The sequence below is a fragment of the Ambystoma mexicanum genome, chromosome 7p (genome assembly GCF_040938575.1).
Source record: "Ambystoma mexicanum isolate Mex_15411 chromosome 7p, UKY_AmexF1_1, whole genome shotgun sequence".
In the NCBI taxonomy this organism is placed as follows: domain Eukaryota; kingdom Metazoa; phylum Chordata; class Amphibia; order Caudata; family Ambystomatidae; genus Ambystoma; species Ambystoma mexicanum.
In genome coordinates, this window is record NC_090939.1 from 77,257,759 (window position 1) to 77,276,679 (window position 18,921).

Here is an 18,921-nt window from a genome sequence, read left to right on the forward strand (position 1 = left end):
TTGTCCTAAACTCATTAGTAATCTCCATAAATTAAGACTACTACATCCATCGCACAAATGTAACAATTCCTTCACCTAGATTGCACCACCTCTACCTTGTAGTTGGATGCACCAGGGTGGCATGCCTACACTACGCAATGTACATGCTCAGTGAATCAAGACAGAGGATTGTGTCTCAGTCCAGTCAAGGACACCCGGATCATGTTTATTATAGAACCTGGTAAGCAAAGGCTAGAAAGAGGACGGGATGAGAAAACAGTTCCATCAGGTAAAGTGTCTTGAACATGGGTCACTGTAGCTACAATAAACAGAGAAATGGTACTAGTACTAGGGTGTGAAAAAGGAAATGTTATAGGTGGAATCCAAGATGTTAAAAGCATAACAGATTGTGAGACTCTAAATTTAGAAAAGGGTAAGTTCCCAACACCCCACTCCTTTGAAAAAAAGGGAGAAATGATGGTGCTCAAACAGGAAGTGGTGTTTATTGATCGAATGGTGCAAGGATGATCCAGAGGAAGAGTAATAAAGAGAAAGAAGCACGATGCATCACGGGACGTAAATTAGATACAAGGTTTAATGGGGGAAACATGCACCAAGACACAGCCAGAGACGAAGAGAAAACCAGATCACTTGGAATTTCAAAGGAAGGTGTAGCTAAAGTTAATCAGTGTTGAGAAAAGCAGACTTAAAAACGTGGGTAGCGGTCTCTGGAAAAGGAGTTTTTGGATGTTGGTCAATACAAGGGGAGCGTCTTTGTATCTTATTCTCAAGGGGGTGGGAAGTTTCAAGTGGGAGATACCAGGACGGCTCTCAGATGCTGACTATCTTTGTGTTATGTTCTAGAGCAGGGGTCAACAGCATGTGGACCGCAACTTGTATTGGACTACAACTCATCGGCCCAAGCGAGGATAGTCAATTGTGAGGTAACATGGGAGTCCAAGTCCAAAACATCTGGAAAGCCACGAAGGGCACTGCTCTACAACAGCAACAATTTTCAAATGACATTGCATTAAAAATAAACAAAACACCATCTCCATGGATTCCATTGTGATGTTTTAACAGAGCATCAAGCTTTTCACACCTACAAAACCATTATGAGAGATTCATATCTTTTTGGTGTGAAGTTTGGAGGCACGGATGGAAGACCATTAAAAGTGCATTCAGAAAAGCCTTATTTCCCACTGCTCAATTTAGACAGTAGTCCTCTGCCAAACGATTTTAATCCCATTATACCACTGCTTGACAGAGTACAAACCTTGTACGAGCATACAAAATAGAACAGTAATGAAAAGGTACAGAGTTTGCCCTATTGCTGTTACTGAACCATCTCACTGCCGTTACCACATATTAATGATAAATAAAGACATGTGTCAGAGGTTGAGAACTAAATGCGTCCCATGGGAAATTAGCACAACCTATATGAACAACAATGCTTCAAAAACATGATACGGCGGCTTCAAACGGAGGAGAAAGAATGCGAACACGTGCTTGGAGAATGATGCATTTCCAAGCTTTAAAAGAAAACACAGCAGCATGAGCAGTCGGCACTCGTTTTACCATGGGTATTGTTGCAGCAATATTTTATCCATGTTAACATGGAGAGTTTACATTACAAATAATGTAATAATTTACACAGCACAAACCTACTAATATGAACATGGATTCAAAATAAAAATAAGAACAGGTCAGGGTTTTTCAGGGACATTAAGTAGGTATGCATGTCTTTATGCCATAGGAATGGCGGTGGAAGGACTCTGCAGGACCAAAACCAGGACCACAAAGCCTGAATGGTATCAAATGCAGAATGTCTGTCACATTGGTTTGCAGGGCAGGGAGTACTTTTCTACGCTTGGATCACAAGTCCACAGAAGGAACCCGACGCCTGTGTTCTGGAAGAAGTGAGTCAGGTGTGATGCAGCAGCGGAGTAGCAGCTCCATCTTAAGAGGGCTGGAAGGGGCGAAAGGCCAACAACATTTTGATTAAAGTTCCCAAAGAGGCAGCCTGCAGTCCCAGTGCGAGAGCTTGATTTCTTTTCTTAGATATGGAAGGAATCAGTTCAAATGTTCATCAAACCAGAAAGCATTTCCACAGAAGGCTTTTAGGTGCATGAAAACAGCTAGCTTATTTCTCTTATTCCTTTGCAATCTGCGAACATGTATGTGTGCCAGTCACACAGCCTTGCACATCCAGCAAGAAATGAAGATGCCCAACGCGCTCTCTTGCTCTCTCATCTCTGTGCAGGTTTAAATAAAATTAGTCCGATTTATCAAGTCATGTGTAGGAATTCCATATATCTCTACAGCACAGTGAAAAAGATCCAACGCAATTGAGTCTGTATTCACTTCACTGATACTGTTCTGTTGTGTAGAAAGATAAGGTCCGTCTCGTAGTGAGCGTCTGAGTGTTTGAATGTTCAAGTCTTTTCGTCATAAGTGCCTCTTAAGATTAGAGGGCTTCCATGTATCAATGTCCACATGTGTATTTAGTCCGATGCAAAACGCAGATACATGTTGAAGTGCACCAACGGCCATTCTGGTTTTCCATACTCCCAAAAACCACGTCCTTAGGTAGAGTTCTTCCTCCACCGAGAGTCACTAAACATTTCTGTCAGGTGTGTGCCCGAGAGAGAAAGAGACTGCGCACATGGCAAGCGGATGAGCGCAAACTTTTTTTTTATGAAAGACATTGAGCGATTAACAGCTTGGCAGCTCTGGGCTCCAGTGGAGAACAGACAGGGAGTGGGATAACACCCTCACAAGTGGGTTAAAGCTGAAATCCTTCCATGGGTGCTTCTTGCTGCTGGAAGATGTACTGTTGCTGGTTGAGATCGACTTGTGGTGCAATGCTGCTGTCCTCATCCTCTGCTCCAAAGTAGTGCTCGATCAAGTCAAAGGCCTTCTGGTAGATTTCCTGGTTTTCATGACTCTGCAGGAATTCAATTTTATCAAGGCCTGCAAGGTAGAAACACAGGATTATTTTTAAACTTCAAACATGCTTCAAAGTTGGAGAAGAACACATTGCATATTAACAGAATAAGTTAAATGCCTGTAGACAGTACTTGGTTATCCAGTATTGATGTCACTAAAAATTCCCATACATTGCATATTCCGTGACCTCAGACAGGGATCCTACAGAAACATACATTTGTACAAGAACAACAAGTTACTTACGCAGGGTAACGTTCTTTCAACTGGATGATCCTCCCACATATTCCTAATCTTTGATATCCAAGTCTGCTTGCAGCTTGCTTCAGAACATTTTTATCACAGGGTCGAGCGTCAAGTCTTGGTCTTAGACGGCCTCCGTAGCGTCCCTTGTGACGCCGACCCGGATATATGTAGCAGGTGCTTCAGTTCTAGATTTTTTTCCCCCTTTAAATTGCATGCTGTGCCATAGGAAGAGATTATCTTGACTTTGCTAGAAGAAGGTTTAAGACATGGAAATTATAGGCAAGCAAGAGGGGATGGATGGGAGGGCAATGAGGAATACGTGAGAGGAACATCCAGTCGAAAGAAAGTTACCACAGGTAAGTAACTTTTTCTAATGGATTGTGTCCTCCCACGTATTACTCATTTTTGATAGTCTCCGAACGCAGTTTGTCTTTGGAGGTGGGTTCGAGAATGTACTTATTAGTTTATATTATAAAGGACAGCTTTGCCAAATTTAGTTTCCTCTCCTGATAAAGAACCTTCACAGTAAAATGTACTAAAAGTATGAAAGGACGACCAGATTGCCACTTAAAAAATAGTACCACAATCAGCAGGCACCTTGAAGTACGGTCCCTCATCCAGATATCTTTTAAAGATGAAGGCCCCAACCCTTATATCTCAGGATACCAGACGTGACTCTCTTGCGAGAGTAGGTCTTCTCTTTGGGGAAGATGAATTTGAGGGCAGTTGGGCATTTCCAGAAGGTGCGGGTACCATGTTCACCTAGCCTAATACAGAGCAATAAGGATCATGGTTTTCCCGAACTTCCTCAACCTCCTAATGACATGACGGGGACTGGTGGAAATGTGTACAGAAGTGAAAACTCCCAGTACATCACAAACAAGTCCCCTAGAAATTCCCTGGAGCAGAACAGCCCACACTTCCGGTTGACATCAGATCCACTTGAGGCGTTCTCCAAAGGCCCAAGATTTCCAGAAGGATTTCCTGAACCAGTTCCCAATTGTGGGAGATCGTACTCTGCCTGCTCAGAGCGGCCACCGCCGTGTTTTCTTTTGCAGCTAGATGAACTGCCAGAAGAGCTATTCCTTTTTTCCGTGCCCAGAACCAGAGCTGCATTGCCTCTCTGCATAGGGGCAGTGGACCCTACGACACCACTCTTTTTGAGGTAGTGCCTGGCCATTGTGTTGTCCGTCATTATCAGGACACTTTTCCCATGTATTGAGGGCAGCAAGACCATTAGAGCTTATCTGATTGCCCTCAGCCCAAAAAGTTTGATGTCCAATGTCCGCTTACTGAAAGATCTCTTGTCTGCGCTCCCAATCCTGCGAGGGAGGCGTCTATTACAACTGTCATCACTGGCCATAGTTGCCAAAAGGGTTCTCACATTTTCTCTGCTGGCCCACCACAGGAGATCCTGGGCGACCTTGGTCAGGACCTGGAGAAGGTCTGTCATTTTTCTTGAGAATTGAGACCACTGGGATCTGAGAGCCCACTGAAGGGATATTATTCTCAGGTGGGCTTTTGGCACCAGAAAAATGCAGGATGCCATGAGGCCGAGCAACCTTTGGAAGTCGTAGGCTGGGAGATGTTGGGCACTCAAACTTTTGGACCATCTGCAAGAAATGTTGAGTCCTTAACTCGGGTGGCAAAGCTTTTCCCGAGGCTGAATCCAGGACTGTTCCAATAAATTGAAGCTTTTATGACAGTCAAGGGGCACTTTAAGTTCAGGGAGAAAACCAGCTTGTGGATGAAGTGGCAGGTGCAACTAAGATGACAGACTGTTCTGGAGAACAAGCCCTGTTCAATCAGTCATCGAGGTAGGGGTAGATGTGAATCCCTTCCCTCAGACTTGCTGCCACCACGGTCTTAAGCTTGAAGACCCTCAGGGCGGAGTTGAGCCCCAATGGCAGAACCAAAACTGATAATGAGAACCACCAACAGCAAACCCCAGGTACTCTGTGCTTCCAATGTATGGGCACATGAAAGTAAGCATCCTGAAGGTCCAATGACACCAACCAATCCTGGAGCCGAAGTACCTGAAGGATCTGCGAAAGAGTTACCATCTTGAACTTGTCCTTCCAGAGGAACTTGTTCAAGCATCTCAAGTCCACGATGGGATGCACTGCTCCGTCCTTCTTGGGAATAAGGAAGTAGGGAGATGACAATCTCTATTGCACTTTTCTCCAACAGGATGAGAATCTCCTGTTGGAGGAGTGGACCTGGAATCAGAGAAAATCTGTTTTTTGGGGGACAATCTGAAGGCTTCTTTAGGAACGGGAGGCAGTAACCGTCTGCTATGGTTTGTAGCACCCATGTGTCCGAAGTTATGTTTCACCAACTCCTGAGATGATAGGACTGTCTGCCTCCTACCACAGACTAGTGGGTGAGGGAGCCATTTTGTAGCTCCACCTGCAGTTGAGGGCAACTCTGCGGGTGTTGCATAGGAAGTTCTACCGCCTCTTCCTCTGCCTCCAGGAGGTGCTCTCCTCTGAGCCCTTTGCAAGAACTGTCCTCTTCCTCTAGATTGAGGAATAATACATTATAAGTTAATCACCATAGTGACTAACTTACTCCTAGTCCATAGTCCCCTTTCCTCCATACTGTATGGGTGTCCCTCGCTAGGGATGGGAGACAGAACATTTCCCTTTTAAATTTAGATGTGCACAGGGGCGCGGCCTTGGGAGAATGCGCTCCCCATGACTGCGCCCGTCGGTGCCACTCCCCAGTTCTCTTTTCCGTGTTTTCGGGAATGGACCGCTTTCACCAGCACTCCCAGGTCAGCCCTCTGGCATTGTAATTCCATTGGCTCTTCCCCGGGGAAGTATTCTAGTCTTTTTTTCTTTTTCAATACTAGGTACTGCGCTGTACTCTGGCGCCGCACTCCTCCCCGGCGCATGTCGACGACGGCGGGCTTCAGCAGGTACCCAGCATGCAAGGTTCCCTTCCCAACATCCGACCCCCACGCCATCTGCCTCCGGTGCCTTGCCCGAGACCACAGCTGTGATGGCGGTACCAGGTGCAACGCCCTGACTCGGAGCGTGCTCAAAAATCAACTAGCCAGGAAGATCGCCTCCAAAGGACCTTAAAGCATCCGTCAAACGGAAGACGAGGCCAATGGTAGGCGCCCTGTTCTCTTCCTTACCACGCAAAGATGACTCCTTCCCAAGGAAGCTCCCAATCAGGAGGGACCTTTTAGGTCCGAAGTCCAGCAAGAACACTGAAGCTGTCCAGCTACCGGCCCCTAGGCAGAGGGAGTCGCAAAATCCTACCGGTGCTACCGCTGAGGGGCTGCAAGGCTCCATTACCGGATCTCAACTCGAGGGGCTACGCCCTAATACCGGACCCATGTGTAAGGGGGCACATTCACGTAGCACTACTGGCACCACAGCCGAGGGCACTCCGCCTAACAGGCCTCGACCTGAGGTGCAGGGAAAGCCCCTACCACCACCACCGGTCAGCGTACTGGTGGAAGCCGGTCCCAGCTGAGCAAGTTGAACAACGCAGGCACTTGGCATTGAGCAAAACAAAATGGCTGCTGGGCTAGACAAAATGCCAGCTCACCCGATGCATTTTTCCTTCGGAGGCCAGGCAGGGTAATGAGCCTCCAGGTGGGCTTGGTCAACTCCCGTCACTTGTTCCACATCCTATCCATCCACTTTGCAGAGGAGATGCACTTTGCCCCATGCAGCGAGACAGGGCACGCCCAGGACACAGCAGCCCCAGGGCCCTACTCCTATGACTATACCATCAGGCACTCCTCTGGCCTGTGAGGACAGGTTCTTCGAGAAGTTACTCGCCCTCATGAGATCGCCACAAATGGGTATCATCCTCAGGGATGTAATCAGGGACATGCCCCCCTCCTGTACAGCTGCAAGCGCTAACAGCCATATCGCCCGTGGGTCCAGCACAGCCCACAGGCTCCAATGTCTATCAGTCACAGCAGCCCACCTCTGCCACCTCAGCAGCCTTTGGCACTGATAATCAGCACACCACAGCTGTCTACACCCAGCACTCCTCCGGATCCGCAGGACACTACAGTTGACACAGACGAGGAGGAAGATCCGGACACCCCATCTTCAGCCAAAGCTTTACACAAGCGACCAACGGGCCTGGCCGAGTACCTAGGAATCCCCCAGCCACAGGTGGCACAACCGGAGGCGGGGGTACTGGCTGAAGTTCTCACGCTACATCCTCCTACTAGAACTGGAATTCCACTTCAGAAGGATGTCTAAGAACTTGCCAAAAAAGGTTGGCTTAAGCCACACTCTAACCAACCTACCAATAAGCGTCTCAATGCTAAGTACAGGCAAACGGAAAAGGGACCCCTTCCTATTGTCTGCACACCCCCAACCACACTCCTCAGTGATAGCGGCAGCACCACTATACTGGAGTACACTCCGGAGCCCCAGAGGTGCTGGGGGACGGGTTTGATCATGCCCTTCTTTAAAATGGCATCGACCTCCTGCAGACGCTAGGCCAAGTGTTGTTCTTGTCGACCCACCGTGGGAACACAAGGACACCTGTGTTGGAACTCCAAGGTGTGCCCCTGTTCGGTGGTGAAGGTCTTCCACGTGCTGGCGAACCTCGCCAGCCAGCCTCCCACTGGGGTCCACAAGTGGGGGCCCGAGCCCACCGCCGGTTTAGGTCTGTTTTGAGGGTTGGGCTCTGCCCTGCGGGTGGCGCCAATGCTGTCCTCCACTACCGTATGACTGTGAGCGACCTCTGTAGGCTTAAGTCGTGGAGCGGGAAGGCTGTGGATAAAGGGTGGGATTATCCCTTGGAGGAAATGCTGGACTTTCCTCTCGAGGAACGAAAGGACGACGACCGATGTTGCAGGGTACCCAGCGAACGTGCCGTCTCTGCATTGATAATTTGCAGAGACTCGTCGACTGTCTTGCTAAAGAGATTCTCTCCATCGAATGGCATGTTCAACACCTTGGACTGGACGTCTGGTCTGAAGTTGGTGGCCTTCAGCCATCCCTGCCGACGCAGAGATACTCCATTGCCCATTTGACGGAACCTGGTATTTGCGATGTCCACCTTCACTTTAATGGCATGGTCCAAGGCCACTTCCCCCTCCTGGAACAGCACCAGAGCTTCTACATTCTTGTCCTCAGTTAAGAAGTCTAAAACGGGGCCCAATTTAAACCACAGTTCCTGATCTTAATAGGACAAAATGGCCAGGGTGTTAGCAGCCTTAATGATGCTGGCAGCAGTATAGATGATCCCCCCCCCTGACCCCCATCGCATCCAGCTTCTTCCCCTTGTGGTGCGGGGACACCATGGATGAGGACTGTGGTCTCAGCCAGGAAATGCTTGGAGAACACCCACTGAGTCAGTGAAGGCTGGGACCTCGGGCAGTTGGAGGCATAGTCCGGAATTTCTTCGAGCCTATCTCGCTTGGATGAAGCGGTGCTCGGATTCTTCATTAGGGCCAACCCCTCATCCCATATATCATCCAGCAAAGGAATGGCCATGATGGTCTTCTGTCTGGCCTCGTGCTGTTGATAAAGGAATCCTTCCTTCTAAGTCTCCAAGGGCACCAGTTGAAAGAGTTCAAGCGCGAAAAGAGCCGACCTCATCCGGCGGAGAGGCACTTTGCGGGTCACACATACCCACTGGCTCCCAGTTAGCTGGTACAAAGTCATCGTCTTAGTCGGTGTCAGTCACCGTAGCCGATGTGCCCGTGTGCGTGGCAGGATCCCCAGTCGGGGGCCAAGTCCCGAGGTGGAGGAGGTGGCAGTGGTGTTGGTTGATTCCTTGGACCAGCAGGGTCCTTTGACCAGCGCTTGTGCCGTGAAGGGCTCCCATGAAGCGGTACTGGAGGACTCCTAGACAAGCAGGGACCGGTGTGGATGGTAGTCTGTTGGAATTCTGATACAAGCATGTGCAGCGTGGTCAGCATGTCCAAAGACATGTCCCTGAGCAGAGGCGTGGAAGGAGTGAGAGGAGGCGGCTCCAGACTGGTGCGCTTCTTCCGACGAGGTGTAGGAGACATGGCTCCCTGACCCCCTTTGTGCTCCAAATAATAGTCTTTGGCAGATTGTCATTGACCTCATCGGAGCTCATAAATCTGTACTATTCTCACTGGGGCTGCCTGTGGTTCTGTACCCTTAAGAGTCTGCAGGGGTTGTACCCTTTTCCCTCTAGAGAGACTTCTGGGGAGAAACGACTGCTGTACCCATTGCATGGGTCTTGGCTGGTGCTGCGGCAGCTGCTACACGCCGTGGCAGTAGGTATACCTGCGGGTGGCTGTCGTCTCTGGACACCAACTTCATGGCCAGCCCCTTTTGACGAAGTAGTAGTGGTTGTGGACAGGGTGGTAGCAGGAGCCTTCGTCGACGTGGTAGTGACCGTTGATGACGAAGATGTTTTGGCCAGTTGAGCTACCAATGGTGTCGCCGGAGGGGTTGGGGGAGAGGGGGGCTGCAAAGGGCCACCTTTGGTTGTCTTGTCCGCCGATGGTAAGCAGTTTAAGGAGTCAAGGACTTTCTCTTGGAGGGAGCGACCCTCACTGGTAGGCTCACTGTAGAAGTGGATGGAGACGGCGACTTTCACGTTCCCGAGCTGGGACCTGCAGCAGTGGCGAACTCAGTGGGATCAACGACGTGCAGCCTTGCCTTCTTTTGGACCCCCGAGGGTGGGGTGTCCTCAAAGGATCTCAACCTCTTTTCTGAGGGAGCTTGTTCGTGGGTCCGGCCGGTCCTGGAGGCAGAGTTAAAGGCCTTGCCTGATTTGAGCCACACCGCCAGCCTGCTGTACCGATCCTGCTTTGTCTTTTTTGAAAATCCATTACCACCTTTCTGGGCAAACTCAACACACTGAATCTATTGGTCGTCTCCACGACCAGCGGTCTGGCTTCCGAGCTGCCAGAGGCACAGAAACCGCTCTAGTTAACAGATGTGAAGACTTGCTCTCAAATCTCGATTCCCACTCTCCACCCATTCTCATCTTTCCTCTGCCCTTGACACAGTCAATCATGCCACCCTCACAAATCTGCTCGACACCTTTGGCATCACGGGCCTGGCACTGGACTGGTTGACCTCTTTCCTCTCCGAATGACCTTCCCAGGTTCAACTGGGCCCCTTTCTCTCCTCTGTCACTCTCCACCTGCAGCATCCCTCAAGGCTCTAACATCTAACTTGCCCCTCTGGCACACCTTGTCTCCTCCTTCTCTCCTCACTTCCTGAGTTATGCAGACTACATGCAGCTCTCCTTCAAGCTTCCCTCTGAGTCGTCCTCTTCCTCCCCTCTCATCCCTGTCCGATTGCTATTCAGGCATGGTGTGCTGCCAATGATCTCTCTCTTAATGCCAGTAAGACTGAGATCCTTCTCGTTGGGACCCCAACTCCCTCCTTGCCTCTGGCCGCCCCTCTGTGTCCCCTCACCTCATCCTCCGAGGCAAAAAACCTTGGTGTCATCTTGGACTCCTCTCGCTCTCCTTCTCTCCTCACCAAGGCGGCCCACCATCAGCTGCACCTCCTCCGAGGCATTCTCCCTTTCCTCACTTTCCCCCAGAAACTCATGTCTCCAGATCTCTGGTCCTCTCTAGGCTGTACTACTGCAACAGCCCCTTCCTCATTCTTTCTTTACCCTCCCTTTGCTCCCTTCAACTAACCCAGAATAGGACTGCAAGACTTATCCTAAAGCCCAGGGAGCGCATCTTTCCACTGGCTCCCGGTTGTTGCTAGGATCAAGTTCAAGACCCTCTGTGTCATTCACAAGGCTTTCTGGGGCCTTTGTCCACGCTACCTCCGACTCTCTGATATGATATGGCATTTATAACGTGCCTATACACAAGTGTTTAAACCTAATGTCTCTACCTAAATGCCTCCTTGATAGAGCCCTCCATTCCTCTAGCTCAAACTCTCTGCAGATCAGACGCTCCTCTAAGCAGAGGGTAGATGGCTCTTCTCTTAAGGAGCATCCCTCTGAAATGGTTTCCCTGCCCCTCTAAGGCTGGAGCCATACCGCCTTAGTTTTGTACACTCAAGACCCTACTTTTATCTTCTTCCATCCCCAACACCCCTGTCTCCCGCAGTGACTGGCAACCTGGCTCCCTAGGAATTCTATAGGGCACCAGGCACCGCCACCCGGGCACTTAGCATGGGGACCCTCTCCCCTGCAGTCTAGCATTACCTGGCACTTGCCCTCTCTTGTCTTTACTTGCACTTTGCATTGCCCAGACCGGCACTTGATCCGCCCCCACCTTCTCCCTTGCACTTCTTGTTAATGCACTTGTAAAATCCGAATGTCACAAGGCCTAGTAGGACTTATCTTCTCCCTTGGCACCCCCCTCCCCTTTTTCGTCTTGGTGCGCCTTGAAACACCATCTGTTGTATAGGCGCCTTACAAATATCCAATAAATAAACTACACTTAACCCACGAGGGAGCATATTCTTCAGAATGTGTCTTTTATGGAGTCACATTTTCAAAACCGATTACTGAGAAATAAATGAACCAATACACACTGCTTCAGCACTTCAGTGGCGGACAGGATGCCACAACGGCAAAAGGAGTTTAAGCACTGTCTGGTCAGCTTCAACATCAAATCCTGCAATTGGGTCCAGTGTTGCAAATTATGGCATCAGACAACTCAAAGCCAGGCATATGCTTTCAAGGATTTATATTAAAGAACACAATATGAAGGCTTTGGGGCAGGCTGGGTAATATGGGAGAAGCGCCACAAAATTAATCTGCTCACTCTGCCTTGGCAGACTGTAGTACTAAAGTTTTGTACACCATATTTCTTTGATCAGATTACTTTACTCCACTACATTCATATCCCAGCTCCTTTCATGCCCATAGCATTACTTTTATGTCTATACTTGCTTTCTCTCCTGCCCTCCTAGATACGGACGCAGGCCTTGGTGCTAATCTCAGCGAAATATTTAATTTCTGACCGGCTGTTTCACTGCCATTTCGACCCAACTTGAATTTGAACTGAATTGAGTGAATCGTTTTAAATATCCCCGATTGCGCCTGATGCCGTTTCATAATTGAAATGCTATTGAACTGAATTGCTATTGCCACCAAACTATTCAACTATCCGCTTTTTTCTTCCTGCCTTTGTTTTTCTTTCTTAAAGGGGACTCGTGATTTGCATCAAGAGCTGTAACGCGAAACTAGAAAATGTGAACTTTTGGCCAAGAATACTGTCATGAACAAATATGGTTTGCGGAGCCAGGGGGCTGCTCGAGGGGGTTGGGGGGGTTGGACAGATCCAGTTAGAATTTGGCTATAACTTCTTTGAATTGCTCTGCCCTCCAAACAACAAAGCCTGAGCCGGTACCTTTTATGCTTTCACAAACCTTTTTACCATCTATTAAAACAGTGCGCTTTCATGCTTCAAGGCCAAAAGCCTTAGGACCGATTTGTCAGGCACCAAAATCAGCACCTCCAGAGTCATAGATGTCGGTATAACTAGAAGATTACCTCTGCCGCTTCCTCCCTCTACACCTCTTCTACCAAGTATTCAAAAAAGAGGCTCCATTTGCAGTCCACGGTGAGTCAATCCATGAACAGAGTTGGGCTAGAGGAAATGAGAGACTACTCCCAAACCCCCGAGTGGGACCTAGTAGCCTGGTGGATGTCGGTGATGCTCTCGTTCCCCATCCTTGCACCAATGTAAACATCACTTTAACTACTCTCCAAAATGTTCAGGAAATGGTTGCCATTGCTTTATGCTCTCAAGCTGGACTTCTGAAACAAACAATGCAAAATGTGCATTTGTTGAGGGCTTTCTTAAAGGATCAAACTGTAAATTTGTCCAAGAGGTGGTTAGAACTGATACGGCATCCTAGACTAATGTCAGTCCCACCAACAAGACCTCGGTAATATGGTGGGAAGACTACCTGGCCGAAGAGGCGCAGTTTATCTTGTGTGAACAGGAGCTTTTCTGAGGACCATCAATTCCCTACTGCTAGGTCATCGCCTGTCCATGACAGCATAACGCAGGTTTCGGAAGACTTGATGGCTGAGGGCGGAGAGGGGAGCGTAGTTGGGGTGAGATGGGAGATAATATCCCTTGAAGATACTGACTATCAATTTTTAAATCGAAGCAAGACTAGGAAGGGCAAGTCAGGCAAAGCCACACCGACAAAGTCAAAAAAACTAAAAAGGTGCATGGAAGGGGTCTAGAAATGTCTATGTAATCTTTGCACGCCAGCAGTCCCTCATTTCACCAGAGCCACTGACCAAGGATATGGGCTCCAGGGAAAAAGAGCCGACAAGTCGGCTGCTCCTGAATAAGTGGCCCAACTACAGTGCTCCTGGAGCTGGAGCCTGCACAGGGGAATGAAATAGTGGAAGTGGTCACAGAGATCCAAGGCCCCAAAAATTATGAAAGGGCCCACAAAGCAGACATTTAAATTACACTACCCACCCACTGTGAAGTATCCTCCGTTCCCTTTCAGTCTGGGATCCAACACGGAAAAATGGCAATTGAAAGACCTTTGAGTCTGTATGGAAATATTGCCTCAACAGATATAGTGAGGTCTGTTGCAGGAGCACGCACCATTTGCAATCAACACAATCCAACAAGGAAGACCGGAGAGAAGAAACTATATTGTGCAAACTCCCCACCCATTTATAACTTGGTGGGAACACCATGGACTGTGCCATGCACAACTCCAGCAACAGTGCAAGTATAGAGAAATTGCCACTAGACCAAGAACAAGTAACATTAAATAGGTCATATTTTATGGCTTTTAAAGATGGTTCCACACTTCTCAGATCGACACTAGTGACATACACATCAAGCGGAATTCTGGAACAATCAAAGGTTAGACAAAATCATCCTGCACCCGCACTCTTGTATAGTATTGGAGCAGGTGCTTGCGGCAACTGACCACTTCAGACATCTCAGGTCCAACTTCAAAACCTTTGATTATAAAAGGTGTAGCCTCTGTTAAACACCAGGAACCGAGTAATCGCCCGGAAATGGCCCCTACTCCACAGACAAAATGTTTCACTGATCGCGCTAAAAAAATGACAAATAGTCGATTGCACGGAGGTCCCAAACGGTCAATGAAAACAGGAATTGGAGTTGGCTGGCTTCAACCTTGGACCGTCGCCATCGTGAATAGCGTCCAGTGAGCATCAATCAACTATTCAAAGACCTCACATGTATCTTGTGAAATTGTAGGGGCCCGAGTCATCTGTTTGGGGAAACAAGTGTTGATCTGCTGAATTCACATGTCTTGTCTAGAGGAGCCCTGGGTGCTGGAAGCGCCTACTGTTGAAGGATTTTCCTGCTATTTAAATACAGCTTATAAAAGGAACAAGGGTCGCCCAGCGTCCGGTTTATTTGGGATTTGTAATGACCTACCTGCTTTTGTGGCACTATTTTCTCAGTCAAACCCTTTTGTACAGGCAGTCGATATAAATTGGGATAGGACTGTTCATCCTTGCTTGGGCTTTATTTTAATACTCAATTTGTATTGGAATTTTGTACAAAGTTTCCCAGGCGATTTCTTTGACGCCATAGAGAATGTGATTTATAATTGGTAAGTGCAGAGAAACTCCAATTCCATCATCATCTGTGGGGATCTAAATGCCTTATGCCTTTGAAATGCTGGGAATAGTAAAGTAAGTATATGCGAGAAAGATGTGGCAAGCAGGGTACTGCGTTGCTGGCTCCAACTGACGCATGGTGATTCTCCATGGTAAACAGCAATGTACTGGGCGATGATCCTCCACGTTTCACATGGGTTAGAGGCTTGCAGACAAATCTCAGACTATTTCTTCGTTTCGGGGGATATATTCCTAGACATTGTGTGTATTGCGATTATGCAGAACACGATAAGTGACCATCTCCTCTAAATTGGAGGGTAGAGATTACCGGTTCCCTACATACGCTTTATCCAATGACCTTAGAAGTGAACCAAGGAGGGAGTCCGCTAACTTGGAACAGTTCCAATATAAAGTCCTTTCATACTGCTATGGCAAAAACGTACCCGGAAGAAGATCTTTGGCTGTTATCTAAAGTGCTATATTATAATGTACGGGAAATGCATACGACCCAGTAGTACAAAAACAAAAAGAGAACCAAGGAAAAAACTGCATGTCCACTAACCTAGATGAGCTAAAGCGCAGAGAAATAAAAAGGGCCTACAGAAACTGCGGTTGTGTATACAAATTTGATCAATTGCTGAGTGACTCGCAGAAGATGTTACACGCTCTGCCATCCAGAGACACTAAGGAGTTTTGGAACCTTATTAAAGAAGATCCAAATAACTGATTGTAAACAAATAAACCCAATACCAGAGAACCGGTGGAACAAGCACTTTGGAAATGTATACAAAGCAGAAGGAGGTTCAGGGGGAATTCCCAGCTTGCTCTGTTCCAGGAGGTTGCCTGGACCCTTGAGTTTGAATATGACCCTAGTTACAGGTTAAATGGCCACAGCAAAAACTCTGGGCCTGATGGCATGTCACATATGGTTCTGAAGGGAAATGCGGACATGTGGGCATCTTATTGCTGATATTTAGGTGAGTCTTGTCAACAAAGAAGTGCAGTTTCCTGGGCAAAATCAATAATTGCCTGTATCCACAAAAGGGGGTCCTGGATGATCCTGTCTAACTACAGGCCCATAGCCCCTTTGGACATCCTGTCAAAGCGGTTTGCTTCCCTTCTGCTACGGGAATTATTTGAATGGGCAAAGGGGAAGACAGGCTTGACCCATTTCAAACGAGATTCCAGAAGGGGCGGGAACCCATACAAACTCATCCTGGGGCGACTTAAAAAAAAGCCACAGAGAAGTCTAAACCTATATACACTGTTTTTATTGACTTCTCCAAAGCTTTTGATAGTGTGGATAGGAACTGCCAGTGGAGAAAGCTTTACGTTTGGGGGTGCACAGGAGGTCTCTCTAACAGGATTGTGGCCCTTCAAACTTCTGTCAAGGCCAGACTGAGCAGCAATGGTAAGTATTCTTCATCCATCATAACTAATTGCAGACTAAACCAGGGCTGCGTTTTGGCCCTATTGCTGTTCAGTCCGTTTATCTCGGACATCTGGGCAGCATTTGTGGGAATGGGATGCTTTCCTCCGCGTCTCGCTGATAATCCTGTCAATTACCTCCTTTACGCTGATGACATGATAAAACTAGACTCCGCGCCTATAATGCCAATTGGCTGCTTTGTAAGTCTTTACTAACGAAAACAATCGAACCATCAATGTGTCCAAGTCTAAGGTCCTTCAACTTAAACCAGGTATGAAACCACGCTATAAAAACTTCAAGTGGTTTTTGAGCAGTGTAGAACTCGCAAGAGTTTCAAACTTTAAATATCTAGGGTTGTACCTATTCGAGTCCTGTATCAAAGCTGGACTGCTTGAATTCTATAAGTCCAAATTGACTGCACAAGCTGCCTGATTCAATAAGAAATATGGCCAGTATTCTTTAACAGCGGTATTGAGTTTTTTTAAGATGCCATTTCTACCAGTTATTACCTATGGTGCAGAGTATCTGACTGGTCTCGCCTTGAGGGCTGCTTCTGGCGTAGAGTTCAGAAACTCCCCAGGGGGCAGAGGGGATCCAAGCAGCAGTCCTCAGATATGAACTGGGGCAGCTTTCCCTCAAAGTCCACGTACTTTGGTACACTTGTCCATGCTCTCAAAGATCACATTTGCTGTGTAAAAGACCATTTTGTGGGAATTGAAGAGACTGATGGAGATGAAAACTTGCTCCTAAATGAATAAGTGAGTGGTTGATTGCATTACTTTTATGGAACTATATAATATAACTATTAAGCAAGTCGGTCTATTCCCCAGTAAAGCAAAAAAGAAACTTTGGGAAGCAGGCTGGATCCACACTATAGAAGAAGCGCAGAAATATTGGCTACATGCGGGAATCCTGCTCGGTGTTAGGCCAGTGGGAGCTATACCAGCCTACCTGACTTGATTCCCTATTGCGTTTTGGCATTCACAATTATTGAGGCAAAGGCTAAATCTTTTACTGACCAGGGAAATGTTGGGGGCCAGGGAAAAGATTCAGAGAACGGTGGACCTGTAGATTCTGTAAATCAGAGGGACAGATTGAAACCCTGGGCCATACAATACTTGACTGCCCTGTCCTGTGTGACTGACAGTTCTTTTAATTTAAAAGGCTATATAATACTAGACAGTGGTATAGTTTGGCAACGTATAATGGATCTGAATAGGTGGAACGGCTTGAGTATTGCTGCATTGCACTTTTTGAAGGAAGTTTTACCGCCAAGTGTTATCTTTTAAACTGATGACCTACTTACTGAATGTCATTGTTTTGATAAGTAACTGCTTTTAACTATGCAAAATATGTTTTAGCTGTATTTATCCTTTATTAAGATTGGTAATTATATTCTCTTTTAACTGATTGTTAATTAAATGTTTTGATACATTCTTAAAATGTACATTTATTTTTCCATTTGTTAAAGGTTACATATTTAACCATACAATAAATAAAAATAAAAAATAAAAATCCCTTGCAGAACCGAGTGGACCTAGTGAGTTCTGATCTCTACATCTATCCACACCATTTTTCCTCTGTTCAGTAAGCTGTTCCCTCTTCACTTAATTTCCTTCTTTCCCTCTATATGGTCCCCTCTGATCTCAGAGTCGTTGGAGCGTCCTGACAGGGGACCCTTACTGAGTACTTTGGTGGTCCACCACTCTTTCATTGTGCATCTTCTCTGCCTCCCTTCTTCTCACATCTTCAGTGGTATCTCCTTCTCACTTGTTTCTCCTTATAGCCAATTGGCATCCTCCCTCACCTGCCTGCATGGCAGCCTTTCTCTTCACCACATTTCATTTGTATTCTACAACCTCCTTTCTTTCGCACTCAGAGGGTCCCACTCAATGTCCCCTCTTTTCCTTTCATCATTACACATTTCACTCCCTTGTTGGTGCCTTGCCCACCTTACCCTCCCTCTATTATTCCACTCCCCTCTCCAATGTTTCCCACTCTGTTCCCCCACTTGCATTTTGTCCTCCATCTTCCCCCACCTCTCGCAGTGGTTTACTTCATTTTTACCCTCTGTTCTGATTTTCTATTCTTCAATGTCCCTTCTTTTTGCACCTCCTCTGGATCATTCTTTGGGCTCCTCTCTTCCACTCTTCCTTCTTTGTTGGTCTTATCCACTTTACCTCATCTTTCCATACAGCCACTCCCCCCCCCCCCCCATGTAATTTTTTTCCCACCACAGCTCTGTACATCATTCTCGACACTCTCCTCCTTACCACTACAGCATGTTATTTTTTAAAAAATCTTTTTCAGACAGTCATTTAATGAAACATTAATAATGGAGAAAAAAAATGAATTTAATTAGTTATATTTGGGGGTCTCCTACTCCCAAGCCCCTCCGTTTCCCTATGCTTTTAACCCCACTCCAAACCCCTCCGCACCCATTCTAACCCCTTAACCCCACCCCATATATATTTTGTAAAAAAAAGAAAAAGAAAATCAGATATTTCGTTGTTATAATTGTTTAGTTATAAAATCATTGTCTGAATATTTTTAGTATAAATCACTGGATACTGTTATAAATACTCAGCTCTTCCTTCTCCTTGTTCTCCCTACCACACTACCACTCCCCTGCAAACCTCAACTCTTAACTCCCACTCGCCAAACGCTATTTGTCCTTTGATGGGGAACTGGCTCACCTCTGGTGTTCCCTCAGTGCCCACACAGAGTTCCGAGACTGGGCCCAGGAAATTTGAATTACATGTTGGCATGCATGTTGAATTTATAGCTACTGCACAAATGTGTCCACA

At 47.1% G+C, this 18,921-nt stretch overlaps 1 protein-coding gene across 1 annotated transcript in view; it reads right to left on the minus strand.

Annotated features, from left to right (window-relative positions):
* Window positions 1-1,536: 1,536 nt before the first annotated feature.
* Window positions 1,537-18,921, minus strand: part of KPNA1 (karyopherin subunit alpha 1) — a 1,070,482-nt gene continuing 1,053,097 nt past the window's right edge. Inside the window, exon 14 of the mRNA XM_069635818.1 lies at window positions 1,537-2,952. Within this exon, the coding sequence (XP_069491919.1) occupies window positions 2,765-2,952 (188 nt within the window). The 3' untranslated portion in view covers window positions 1,537-2,764. The remainder of the gene's footprint in view (window positions 2,953-18,921) is intronic.